The 14,620-nt window shown below is 25.6% G+C and overlaps 1 protein-coding gene across 3 annotated transcripts in view; it reads right to left on the reverse strand.

Moving 5' to 3' along the window:
• Positions 1-942: 942 nt before the first annotated feature.
• LOC123301454 (glyoxylate reductase/hydroxypyruvate reductase-like) overlaps positions 943-14,620 on the reverse strand; it is a 77,300-nt gene continuing 63,622 nt past the window's right edge. For all 3 annotated transcript variants that reach the window (XM_044884193.1, XM_044884192.1, XM_044884194.1), the window contains exon 6: positions 943-1,114. In XM_044884193.1, coding sequence (XP_044740128.1) covers positions 996-1,114 — 119 coding nt within the window. In that variant the 3' untranslated portion in view covers positions 943-995. The remainder of the gene's footprint in view (positions 1,115-14,620) is intronic.

Genomic DNA, 14,620 nt, shown 5'->3' on the forward strand with positions numbered 1-14,620 from the left:
AATATACTTTTCTTGATCCTCTAATCGAAAGTACGGTTTTTTCGACCATATACTTTCTGCATTAACTTAAAGGAGTTATTTTTTAATTTAAATAAATTCAGTATCACGCACTGAATGTAACTGCACAAAATCCTTGGGGGAAAGTGCCTCAATTTTAGGGAAAACCGTTTTGGTTCATATCTCCGTAAACGTACACTTAAGACCAAAAATGTAGATAATAACCTTTATTGTAGATAATTACTTTGCTAGACAAATAATTGTAACGAAAAAATATCAAAATTTTAAATAAGTTTATTAGTCAATTTAAATAATAAGTAGTTCAGTCTCCCTTATTTGGAGGCTAACTTTTTTGAGGTACAAACTTCATGATCATGGGGGATGGATTCGTAATATTATCAAAAACAAAAATCAAATTTTTTTTAAACTTGCCTGGTAATAATTGCAGAGTTAATATTTAAGGCATTTTTCAAAAATTAGTTTTCAACAAAATATAATTCGCGCTCAACCTAAAGTTACCGGTCATACTTCGACCTGAGAGGGTTCATTTCGGTCCTACCCCGTCAATTGTCAGCAGCGGTCCATCAGTTTTCAAAAACAAACAGATATAGACTCGTTTCTATTATTAATACAAATTTGAAAAAAGTGATACCTTTTCATACTATTATTATCCCCCCACCCCCGCCGTTTCCAAGAAAAAAATTTGTCAAAACTTTAATTGCTGATAAGTAGAGCGGGTCAACGGGTAAACATACAGAGTCGAGCCTTGGCTCAAAATACGTATTTTTGAATTTCAACTTTCCCACTTAGCGAAAATCAGTAGTTTTCCCAGAAAACAGTTTCAATATATTTAAAAAAAAAAAAAAACCGCCAAAAATGATCGTTACCAAGTGTGTACCTCAAAAAAGGTACAAGAACTATAGGTATAATTAAACTTAAAAAATCTTTATGAATTTAGTGAATTTATTTGTAATGTAAAATCAGATACATTTAATACTTTAATTAACAGGTGTTATTAATGGTTTATTATCTAGCGCAGCTAAAACATTTTTCGATGCTAAATTAGCCATACCGATGCGGGTCTTCACTGTTGCACTTCCTAGATGTGGCATCAAAACTAAAAAAGAATTATTCATTAGCTTTTAAAAAATGTAATCAATAAAGTGTTAACTTCTCATTTATGAAAAAAATGAAAATAGAAGTTATTGTAATCGAGTCAGTTGGAAAACTTGAGTATTTGATTCAATCAAATTAAACATGAAAAGGGGGTGAACGTTGCATCAAATCAGGTATGTTTTTTTTTTTGATATGTTGTTTGCAATGCAAAGGCAATGTTAAAGCCAAGTTTTCGACCTTGGAAAACGATCGGATCATGCCGACCCTGATACAAAAAGGGTATTAATAAATTCGAATATTCGAATTAATAAATTCGATTTGAAAGCGATACAATTCGATTCATTAAAATTACAAATTTTTAAATTTTAGATGAACTAAAACTTAAAAAAAAGTTGGAGTTCTTAAAAATAAACCGAATTCAGGCTTCAATGCGAAAATAATTCGAAAAAATATTCAAACTTTTTTTAAAAATTTGACCTAAAATAAGACTTATATGCAATTTGTACATGTATATATGTTGTTACTGTTGCCTAGATATAGAGTAAACGAAACTAAAAAAATTAATACAATCCTTTTTACAAAATTTTGGCTACTTTTAAGACATAAAATAATATTTTTATGCAATTTGCACATGTTTATATGTTGTTATTGTTGCCTAGATATAGAGGAAGAGGAAATGTAAAGAAATGATACAATCCTTTGTACAAAATCTTGACTTTTTTTAAGACATAAAATAATATTTTTATGCAATTTGCACATGTTTATATGGTGTTTCTGTTGTCTAGATGAAGAGTCAAGAACCAAGCTATGAAAAATTTTCGATTAAATGACTTTGAAAGCGATTCAATAATGCAAACCTTTTATAAAGATCTACTTCCATTCAAAACGTAAAACAAATTTTTTATACAAAGAGAACATATCTATATGTTGTTAATGTTGGCTAGACGTAGAAGAAATTAAAATACTCTGTCTGCGAGAGAAATATAATAATTTTTAGCTTTGTGAGGGGATAAACCAAGAAAATCTTCCCATTCACCTCTCTAGAACTCTATGCTATACAAAACATTCTAACTGTTGTGGGAGAAATAAATTTAAAAATAGTTCTAAAATTTTAACCGTATGAGCATTTTAGGTGGATTTGTTTCACCAACTGTTGGAATGAATTAGTTAATTAGTGTTTAAGAAAATAAAATATTTTACTACAGTTGTATCATGCTTTATGACAGCACGTTCATTTCTTTCATTTTAGTAATTTATAACAATGTTGCATTTTATTTAAAAACTTCCCTCATATGCTGGAATAAAAGAAACTCCGGGAATGAGTAACTAATTATTCTTAAGCTAATTTCGTACAGGACTTGGGTAAAATATTACGCTAAATTTTCTTTACAATTATTTTATTAATACTGTTTTTATACATTCATAATAAATTTACATACTTGACACAATAAATTACATAAATTTTATAAATCAATTTTCAAAAATAATATAAATTTAAAATTAAGTTTTATTGAATAGACCGCTTAATACTAATTTTAATAATTAAAAGTAATAATTTATTTGGACTTGTTTTTGCTAAAATAATTAAAAACACATAATATTTTTAAAAAATCTGTTATTCAAATGAATATAAACCGCCTCTTTTCACAAAATGAATTAATAGGCCAACTTGGACTATTTCTTAATCGTAGGACTAAAATCGAAGTAACTGAAAGAAAATGGATATTACTAACAAACAAAAAAAAACAAAAATTTACAACACTAATACAATTTATTATTTATTTATTTATTTTAAAACAATTTAATAGAATGTATGGTGAGAATGTATAAGCATAAATCAGTAGATTCGGACACCTAATAAAAATTGATGTTAAATTTATTGTAATTAGTATTTTATTTCTATTATTGTACAATCTTAATTTCGTTTATATTATTATTAATTGTCAATGATTTTATGCAAAATTGTTAAAATCAGTTTAAGATCCCGGACCTGACGACAGCAATGCGCTGATTTGTATCACTCGTAGCCAAATTGTACATTTTAAGAGGTCCTGAAGCTATGACATTAACACTCCTCGTTTATTATGTATGCCATAAAGGCTGATTATAAACGACAATGTACGTTTGTCGGAGTTCATGACAGGTACCAGTATGCAAGAGAGCATTTTACATCGAACTGTTAACCATTTACATCAAAATCAAAATTAGTAAATATATATAAACATTTAAGATTCATCAATAAAAACGAAAGAAAATCATAAATACTACAAAAGTAACAAAATCATTGCACCGCTATGTATTTTCAGTTGTTTTTAACAAATTTTTAATGAAACAGACCGTAAACGGGTTGACAAAGTTATAATAAATTTTTGGTTAGTCCTGCAAATTTAATGGCAATGGCACATTTGTAAATAAACTTTTTATTTCTATCATTGTACAATCTTAATGTCGTTTGTATTATTATTAATAATTAGTTATTTTATGGAAAATGTCAATGTCCAAACCCAAATGCAAGAACTTGCTACAGATCAAAGGAGCATTTTACGGTTTAGTATTAACAATTTACATAATCGAAATTAATAAATATATACAAACATTAAAGATTCATCAATTAATATGAAATAAAATTATAAATATTACTGAAACATTTAAAAATCATTGCACCACTGCGAATATTTTCAATAATTTGACAAATTTTGGATCAGACAGCCAACAGACGGGTAGAGATAGCTATCACAAAGTTTTGATTATGACTACAAAATGACTATAAAAAAAATTGCTATAATTAAAAAACTAATACAAGTTGTGATAATTAAAAATTATTTAAAACTGTAGTTTCGTCGAACACATACGAAAATTTACCATGACATATTTTTTTATATAGTTACTTCTTTTTCTATCATTGTACAATCTTAATGTCGTTTGTATTTTTATTAACAATTAGTTACTTTATGGAAAAAATGTCTTTTTATTTCTTAATCATAGGACTTAAATCGAAGTAACTCTAAAAAAATGGATATTATTAACAAAAAAAAAAAAAAAAAAAAAAAAAAAAAAAATATTTACAACACTAATACAATTTTTGCTATTTGAAAACAATTTAATAGAATGTATAAGCATTAATCAGTAGATTCGGACACCTAATAAAAATTGATGTTAAATTTATTGTAATTAGTATTTTATTTCTATTATTGTACAATCTTAATTTCGTTTATATTATTATTAATTGTCAATGATTTTATGCAAAATTGTTAAAATCAGTTTAAGATCCCGGACCTGACGACAGCAATGCGCTGATTTGTATCACTCGTAGCCAAATTGTACATTTTAAGAGGTCCTGAAGCTATGACATTAACACTCCTCGTTTATTATGTATGCCATAAAGGCTGATTATAAACGACAATGTACGTTTGTCGGAGTTCATGACAGGTACCAGTATGCAAGAGAGCATTTTACATCGAACTGTTAACCATTTACATCAAAATCAAAATTAGTAAATATATATAAACATTTAAGATTCATCAATAAAAACGAAAGAAAATCATAAATACTACAAAAGTAACAAAATCATTGCACCGCTATGTATTTTCAGTTGTTTTTAACAAATTTTTAATGAAACAGACCGTAAACGGGTTGACAAAGTTATAATAAATTTTTGGTTAGTCCTGCAAATTTAATGGCAATGGCACATTTGTAAATAAACTTTTTATTTCTATCATTGTACAATTTTAATGTCGTTTGTATTATTATTAATAATTAGTTATTTTATGGAAAATGTCAATGTCCAAACCCAAATGCAAGAACTGGCTACATATCTCAGGAGCATTTTACGGTTTAGTATTAACAATTTACATAATCGAAATTAATAAATATATACAAACATTAAAGATTCGTCAATTAATATGAAATAAAATTATAAATATTACTGAAACATTTAAAAATCATTGCACCATTGCGAATATTTTCAATAATTTGACAAATTTTGGATCAGACAGCCAACAGACGGGTAGAGATAGCTATCACAAAGTTTTGATTATGACTACAAAATGACTATAAAAAAATTGCTATAATTAAAAAACTAATACAAGTTGTGATAATTAAAAATTATTTAAAACTGTAGTTTCGTCGAACACATACGAAAATTTTACAATGACATATTTTTTAATATAAATTCTTTTTATTTCTATCATTGTACAATCTTAATGTCGTTTGTATTATTATTAATAATTAGTTATTTTATGGAAAATGTCAATGTCCAAACCCAAATGCAAGAACTGGCTACATATCTCAGGAGCATTTTACGGTTTAGTATTAACAATTTACATAATCGAAATTAATAAATATATACAAACATTAAAGATTCGTCAATTAATATGAAATAAAATTATAAATATTACTGAAACATTTAAAAATCATTGCACCATTGCGAATATTTTCAATAATTTGACAAATTTTGGATCAGACAGCCAACAGACGGGTAGAGATAGCTATCACAAAGTTTTGATTATGACTACAAAATGACTATAAAAAAATTGCTATAATTAAAAAACTAATACAAGTTGTGATAATTAAAAATTATTTAAAACTGTAGTTTCGTCGAACACATACGAAAATTTTACAATGACATATTTTTTAATATAAATTCTTTTTATTTCTATCATTGTACAATCTTAATGTCGTTTGTATTATTATTAATAATTAGTTATTTTATGGAAAATGTCAATGTCCAAACCCAAATGCAAGAACTGGCTACATATCTCAGGAGCATTTTACGGTTTAGTATTAACAATTTACATAATCGAAATTAATAAATATATACAAACATTAAAGATTCGTCAATTAATATGAAATAAAATTATAAATATTACTGAAACATTTAAAAATCATTGCACCATTGCGAATATTTTCAATAATTTGACAAATTTTGGATCAGACAGCCAACAGACGGGTAGAGACAGCTATCACAAAGTTTTGATTATGACTACAAAATGACTATAAAAAAATTGCTATAATTAAAAAACTAATACAAGTTGTGATAATTAAAAATTATTTAAAACTGTAGTTTCGTCGAACACATACGAAAATTTACAATGACATATTTTTTAATATAAATTCTTTTTATTTCTATCATTGTACAATCTTAATGTCGTTTGTATTATTATTAATAATTAGTTATTTTATGGAAAATGTCAATGTCCAAACCCAAATGCAAGAACTGGCTACATATCTCAGGAGCATTTTACGGTTTAGTATTAACAATTTACACAATCGAAATTAATAAATATATACAAACATTAAAGATTCGTCAATTAATATGAAATAAAATTATAAATATTACTGAAACATTTAAAAATCATTGCACCATTGCGAATATTTTCAATAATTTGACAAATTTTGGATCAGACAGCCAACAGACGGGTAGAGATAGCTATCACAAAGTTTTGATTATGACTACAAAATGACTATAAAAAAATTGCTATAATTAAAAAACTAATACAAGTTGTGATAATTAAAAATTATTTTTAAACTGTAGTTTGGTCGAACACATACGAAAATTTACCATGACATATTTATTTATATAGATACTTTTTTTTCTATCATTGTACAATCTTAATGTCGTTTGTATTATTATTAACAATTAGTTACTTTATGGAAAAAATGTCTTTTTATTTCTTAATCATAGGACTTAAATCGAAGTAACTCTAAAAAAATGGATATTATTAACAAAAAAAAAAAAAAAAAAAAAAAAAAAACAAATATTTACAACACTAATACAATTTTTGCTATTTGAAAACAATTTAATAGAATGTATAAGCATTAATCAGTAGATTCGGACACCTAATAAAAATTGATGTTAAATTTATTATAATTAGTATTTTATTTCTATTATTGTACAATCTTAATTTCGTTTATATTATTATTAATTGTCAATGATTTTATGCAAAATTGTTAAAATCAGTTTAAGATCCCGGACCTGACGACAGCAATGCGCTGATTTGTATCACTCGTAGCCAAATTGTACATTTTAAGAGGTCCTGAAGCTATGACATTAACACTCCTCGTTTATTATGTATGCCATAAAGGCTGATTATAAACGACAATGTACGTTTGTCGGAGTTCATGACAGGTACCAGTATGCAAGAGAGCATTTTACATCGAACTGTTAACCATTTACATCAAAATCAAAATTAGTAAATATATATAAACATTTAAGATTCATCAATAAAAACGAAAGAAAATCATAAATACTACAAAAGTAACAAAATCATTGCACCGCTATGTATTTTCAGTTGTTTTTAACAAATTTTTAATGAAACAGACCGTAAACGGGTTGACAAAGTTATAATAAATTTTTGGTTAGTCCTGCAAATTTAATTGCAATGGCACATTTGTAAATAAACTTTTTATTTCTATCATTGTACAATCTTAATGTCGTTTGTATTATTATTAATAATTAGTTATTTTATGGAAAATGTCAATGTCCAAACCCAAATGCAAGAACTGGCTACATATCTCAGGAGCATTTTACGGTTTAGTATTAACAATTTACATAATCGAAATTAATAAATATATACAAACATTAAAGATTCGTCAATTAATATGAAATAAAATTATAAATATTACTGAAACATTTAAAAATCATTGCACCATTGCGAATATTTTCAATAATTTGACAAATTTTGGATCAGACAGCCAACAGACGGGTAGAGATAGCTATCACAAAGTTTTGATTATGACTACAAAATGACTATAAAAAAATTGCTATAATTAAAAAACTAATACAAGTTGTGATAATTAAAAATTATTTAAAACTGTAGTTTCGTCGAACACATACGAAAATTTTACAATGACATATTTTTTAATATAAATTCTTTTTATTTCTATCATTGTACAATCTTAACGTCGTTTGTATTATTATTAATAATTAGTTATTTTATGGAAAATGTCAATGTCCAAACCCAAATGCAAGAACTGGCTACATATCTCAGGAGCATTTTACGGTTTAGTATTAACAATTTACATAATCGAAATTAATAAATATATACAAACATTAAAGATTCGTCAATTAATATGAAATAAAATTATAAATATTACTGAAACATTTAAAAATCATTGCACCATTGCGAATATTTTCAATAATTTGACAAATTTTGGATCAGACAGCCAACAGACGGGTAGAGACAGCTATCACAAAGTTTTGATTATGACTACAAAATGACTATAAAAAAATTGCTATAATTAAAAAACTAATACAAGTTGTGATAATTAAAAATTATTTAAAACTGTAGTTTCGTCGAACACATACGAAAATTTACAATGACATATTTTTTAATATAAATTCTTTTTATTTCTATCATTGTACAATCTTAATGTCGTTTGTATTATTATTAATAATTAGTTATTTTATGGAAAATGTCAATGTCCAAACCCAAATGCAAGAACTGGCTACATATCTCAGGAGCATTTTACGGTTTAGTATTAACAATTTACACAATCGAAATTAATAAATATATACAAACATTAAAGATTCGTCAATTAATATGAAATAAAATTATAAATATTACTGAAACATTTAAAAATCATTGCACCATTGCGAATATTTTCAATAATTTGACAAATTTTGGATCAGACAGCCAACAGACGGGTAGAGATAGCTATCACAAAGTTTTGATTATGACTACAAAATGACTATAAAAAAATTGCTATAATTAAAAAACTAATACAAGTTGTGATAATTAAAAATTATTTAAAACTGTAGTTTCGTCGAACACATACGAAAATTTTACAATGACATATTTTTTAATATAAATTCTTTTTATTTCTATCATTGTACAATCTTAACGTCGTTTGTATTATTATTAATAATTAGTTATTTTATGGAAAATGTCAATGTCCAAACCCAAATGCAAGAACTGGCTACATATCTCAGGAGCATTTTACGGTTTAGTATTAACAATTTACATAATCGAAATTAATAAATATATACAAACATTAAAGATTCGTCAATTAATATGAAATAAAATTATAAATATTACTGAAACATTTAAAAATCATTGCACCATTGCGAATATTTTCAATAATTTGACAAATTTTGGATCAGACAGCCAACAGACGGGTAGAGACAGCTATCACAAAGTTTTGATTATGACTACAAAATGACTATAAAAAAATTGCTATAATTAAAAATCTAATACAAGTTGTGATAATTAAAAATTATTTAAAACTGTAGTTTCGTCGAACACATACGAAAATTTACAATGACATATTTTTTAATATAAATTCTTTTTATTTCTATCATTGTACAATCTTAATGTCGTTTGTATTATTATTAATAATTAGTTATTTTATGGAAAATGTCAATGTCCAAACCCAAATGCAAGAACTGGCTACATATCTCAGGAGCATTTTACGGTTTAGTATTAACAATTTACACAATCGAAATTAATAAATATATACAAACATTAAAGATTCGTCAATTAATATGAAATAAAATTATAAATATTACTGAAACATTTAAAAATCATTGCACCATTGCGAATATTTTCAATAATTTGACAAATTTTGGATCAGACAGCCAACAGACGGGTAGAGATAGCTATCACAAAGTTTTGATTATGACTACAAAATGACTATAAAAAAATTGCTATAATTAAAAAACTAATACAAGTTGTGATAATTAAAAATTATTTAAAACTGTAGTTTCGTCGAACACATACGAAAATTTTACAATGACATATTTTTTAATATAAATTCTTTTTATTTCTATCATTGTACAATCTTAACGTCGTTTGTATTATTATTAATAATTAGTTATTTTATGGAAAATGTCAATGTCCAAACCCAAATGCAAGAACTGGCTACATATCTCAGGAGCATTTTACGGTTTAGTATTAACAATTTACATAATCGAAATTAATAAATATATACAAACATTAAAGATTCGTCAATTAATATGAAATAAAATTATAAATATTACTGAAACATTTAAAAATCATTGCACCATTGCGAATATTTTCAATAATTTGACAAATTTTGGATCAGACAGCCAACAGACGGGTAGAGATAGCTATCACAAAGTTTTGATTATGACTACAAAATGACTATAAAAAAATTGCTATAATTAAAAAACTAATACAAGTTGTGATAATTAAAAATTATTTAAAACTGTAGTTTCGTCGAACACATACGAAAATTTACAATGACATATTTTTTAATATAAATTCTTTTTATTTCTATCATTGTACAATCTTAATGTCGTTTGTATTATTATTAATAATTAGTTATTTTATGGAAAATGTCAATGTCCAAACCCAAATGCAAGAACTGGCTACATATCTCAGGAGCATTTTACGGTTTAGTATTAACAATTTACATAATCGAAATTAATAAATATATACAAACATTAAAGATTCGTCAATTAATATGAAATAAAATTATAAATATTACTGAAACATTTAAAAATCATTGCAACACTATGTATTTTCAGTTTTTGGACAAAGGACGAAAGACACCAGAGATGGATTGTGGATTCTGTCATGAGTATTTCTGTATAGTTTAAACTCAATTCAATTCAAAATTAATTACCAAATTTTTTTTACATCTTAATATCTATTCTATTTTAATTTAGACCTTTTCTGATATATAAATGTCTTGAACAGTTACTACTCACTATGAATCGTAAATTAATCGAAATTATAGTATGTAAACTAGAGATACCTAGTTGAAATTATAGTAAACTAATTACGTAAGTAAATATAAATCTTAAATTAAGTACACTTCTTCACTAAGTGTCTAATGGAATGGTTGCTGTTCAAGGGGAATGAAGTTATTGTCACTTAGCGGCGAAATTTCTTCAAAAATTGTTGACACTTTGAAACTACGGCGTATATCGTCCATTACGCACATACCACGGAGATTCACTAATTTTTTATAACACTTTTAATTCAAACGTTGCAGAATTTTGATGATACTGTTGCTAACGGATCCCCATAGTTCGATAACATAACACAGGTTTACACATATTTTTATATTAATGAAATTTTCTCGCATATCTCAACTTAATTTCAAAACACGGCCAAAAAGATGATAAAAGTGAAAGTAAAATTATAATCAACCAAATAATACGGTTGAAATAAACATTTTAAACTACAAATTAGACAGGGAGATCGGACATGGTATTTGATGTCATATATTAAGTTCACCATAATAATCCATGTTCAATTCTGTTTTGCTAGAAAGAAACAAACAAATCTTTGATGGCTTTTGTCTTTGTTGATTTGATAGATATTCGAAAAATAATTTTTGTCTTCCATTTGTTACATGATTGAACTTTGTTTAAAGCAAAAAAAATCATGAATATTCCCTATTGTTTTATATACTGGCACCTAATAGTCTAATGATAGGTTTGATTTATCGCCTAGCGGCTTTAGCAAAAATTTTAATTCATTTGTTTTCTTTTGCATCAGATATGTTTGCGAAAAAATTTTAAAAATTATAGTTTTAATGATTAATCTGTATTTCTAAGTTCCAATTTCTTGTTATCCATTTTCGTTTCCAAAATTATCTGAAAAAAGAAGTACATTGAGAAATTTATAAAACACTTTTTTATTAAATACTTTATACGATATCTTTATTGATCAACTTTTTTTAAGTTTCGAGTGACGAATATGAGTTATCAAGATATAAACGAATTGTTAAGATAAAAAATGTTTACTTTAGAATTTAGACTAAACTATGTACACATTTTTATCCAATTATATTAAAAAATTTCTGGAAGTTACGAATTTGTGATTTTTAAATTTATATAATGTTTCTCAAAAACTATTGCAACTTGAATGAATAGATTAAAAAAGCGTATCGGAAAAGTCAGATGTATTAGTGACCTAAATTTTCCTTGACTTAACCTTAACCTTAATTTGGTCACTCAAATTAAATGCATGAAGAAATGTGAAAAGCAGCAATGCCTCGAGTCGAATTTCTTAAATTATCTTTTAAATGATGTATGATTAATTAAAAGAATAAAAAATTTCTATTGTGAAATTTTGATGACAATAACAAAATTTTTTCCGCTTTCCAAATTTTTCCGCCCTAGAAAATTTGCCGCCCTTGGCACTAGTCTCGACTGCCCCTAGTGTAAATCCACCGCTGTTTATTACATTAAAAACAATTTGTTTCATATATTTATCGTTATCTCTAATATCAGTAAATTAATTTTTTCATTACACAGCAGCCGAGCGTCGTTACATAAAATTAAAACGAACGGGAACTAAAATTAATTCTTGCCGCTTTCCAATTTACTTTATTTAAGTACTGACAACATGCTCAAACAATTCTAGTACGTGCAGATATATATTTTTTGAAATTTTTCAATTTAAATGCAAAAAAATGATGGTAATGTAAAAAACTGTATTATTTAGCTTTTTGGTAGTTCAGTTGTATGTATTCAAGAAGTATTTAGATTAAGCAAAATATAAAATCAGTTAGTTTTATAATCAAACATTTCATCAAAATCACACAATAATTGTTAATTTTTTCAATATCAAATTTTCGAAAAAAAATTACGATTTTTTTTATTACTTTTTTTTTTGAAAATTTGAATCTATAAAAGTATAGGAAAAAAGTTAAATTAATAGTATTTTATTCTATTTTAATGAATTTTGAGCACGATTGGTTATTACGAACTTGTAAATTTAAAAATCACACTTTCAGATCTACCTGACTTTTTTTACTTTGACTGTCTTGTAAATTCCGATCTTTGGTCATTTTTCAGTTTTATTATCTCGATAAGTAATTTCTAAGAAATTCGAAGTACTTATGAAAATACTTATTTTTAAATAAATTTTATAAATTTGGCTACCAATCGCTAAAATAACTTTAAGTGTATATGCTTCATATAAAAATCTTTCTTTTTGGGAAATGTATATTCTTTAATCTAAATAAATGTATTACACGTTAATTTAATTCTATGAAATTGCTTTAATGCTTTAAATTCAAAAAATTGACAGACTACGTTCAATATTAAATTCAAATGTGTCAATATGAGTTAATAAACTGTTTTTTGAACTTAATTACAAATTTTGCTATCATCTATACACTTTGTTTTTTACCTCGTAATCAGATAAAATTGTGAATAAAACAAAAAAATTTGAATGTATCTACTTAAAATTTAATAAGTATAGGCACAGTCGAAAACACGATTAATTTTAATTAGTAAGACGATTAAACATGTGTCTCTTTCCCCCCTCCCAAATCCCCAAATATTCTCAGCTAAAACCGGGGCCAACTTTAAGGTTTTAAATGGCAACTCCTATTTTTTTATTACAGGCCCTGAATCTTCATTTTAAAAAAAAGTTAAATTTAATCGAAATTATTTTTCTATAAGCTTTTGTTATCGTCATATATAATAGTAAAGTTTTTGGGAAGTTTATATTGAATCATTCATGATAATATATAGTGTTAGTTCATTTTCATTCATTACAGATGCTTATCAAAATACAGATGCTTATTTGAACTATTTGCTTGTATTATCCATAGTTAACCTATGCCTAAATTTACACGGAGTTATGAAAAATAAGAAAGTAATTAGAAAATTTATATGAAATTACAATGCAGATGGTTAAGTATATTTAAAGTATTTTTTTCGATTTGCGTTAGTTATTCTTGTAATCGCAAAAAAATTGTTCCTGCTTGTGTAAAACTTTTGGGGAGAAATAAAAAGGAAAAATTATGAGCAAATTTTTTAAAATTATTATTTTGTTATAAAATGCAAAACAAAAACTACTCTTTCAATAAGCATTTGCATGATATGATAATGATAATTTTAGATAAATTTAGACATATAACTAATTATTTTTTAAAACTGTAAAATTTTTCTAAAAAAAAAAAACTTAATTTGTTTACGCTAATAAAAATATTACCTTTTCTGGTCGAAAGTTTTACTGAAGTTGGTAGCATCTATTAATAATTTATCGAAACATTACACCAAATATTAAATAAATATCAGTTTAAATTTTCCATAATTCCATTTTTCATTCGTTCTCTGTATCTGGAAAAAATTCCAAATTTAAAATTGTATTACAATATAAACTAAACGAATTCACACTTACATTGTTTAAAATAGCCAATTGTTGAACTGAATTAAAACACACTAACATATTTTATCTATGAAACACACCAACTACAAGTATTTAAATAAAGTATTACAATAATAATGTGAAACATGTGTTCTTGAAAGAATTTTGGAAGGATCTGTACCTATAATAGCTATGATTCACATTTTTTGTACCTACTTAAAAAGGTTGTTTTGTACACTTTTAAAATTATAAATACACTAGCGGCTCCACCGGCTACAACACTAGCGGCTACCCGAACCGGCTCCACATGGATGCAATGCTGATACTATATAATAAATACTTTTTAAATTACTTACAGAATGTCTTCTTTAAATGATAGATACATAACATATACATAGAGAATCTATATATGGCGTAAAATAAAATTTATTTTT

The sequence above is a fragment of the Chrysoperla carnea genome, chromosome 5 (genome assembly GCF_905475395.1).
Source record: "Chrysoperla carnea chromosome 5, inChrCarn1.1, whole genome shotgun sequence".
Lineage (NCBI taxonomy): Eukaryota > Metazoa > Arthropoda > Insecta > Neuroptera > Chrysopidae > Chrysoperla > Chrysoperla carnea.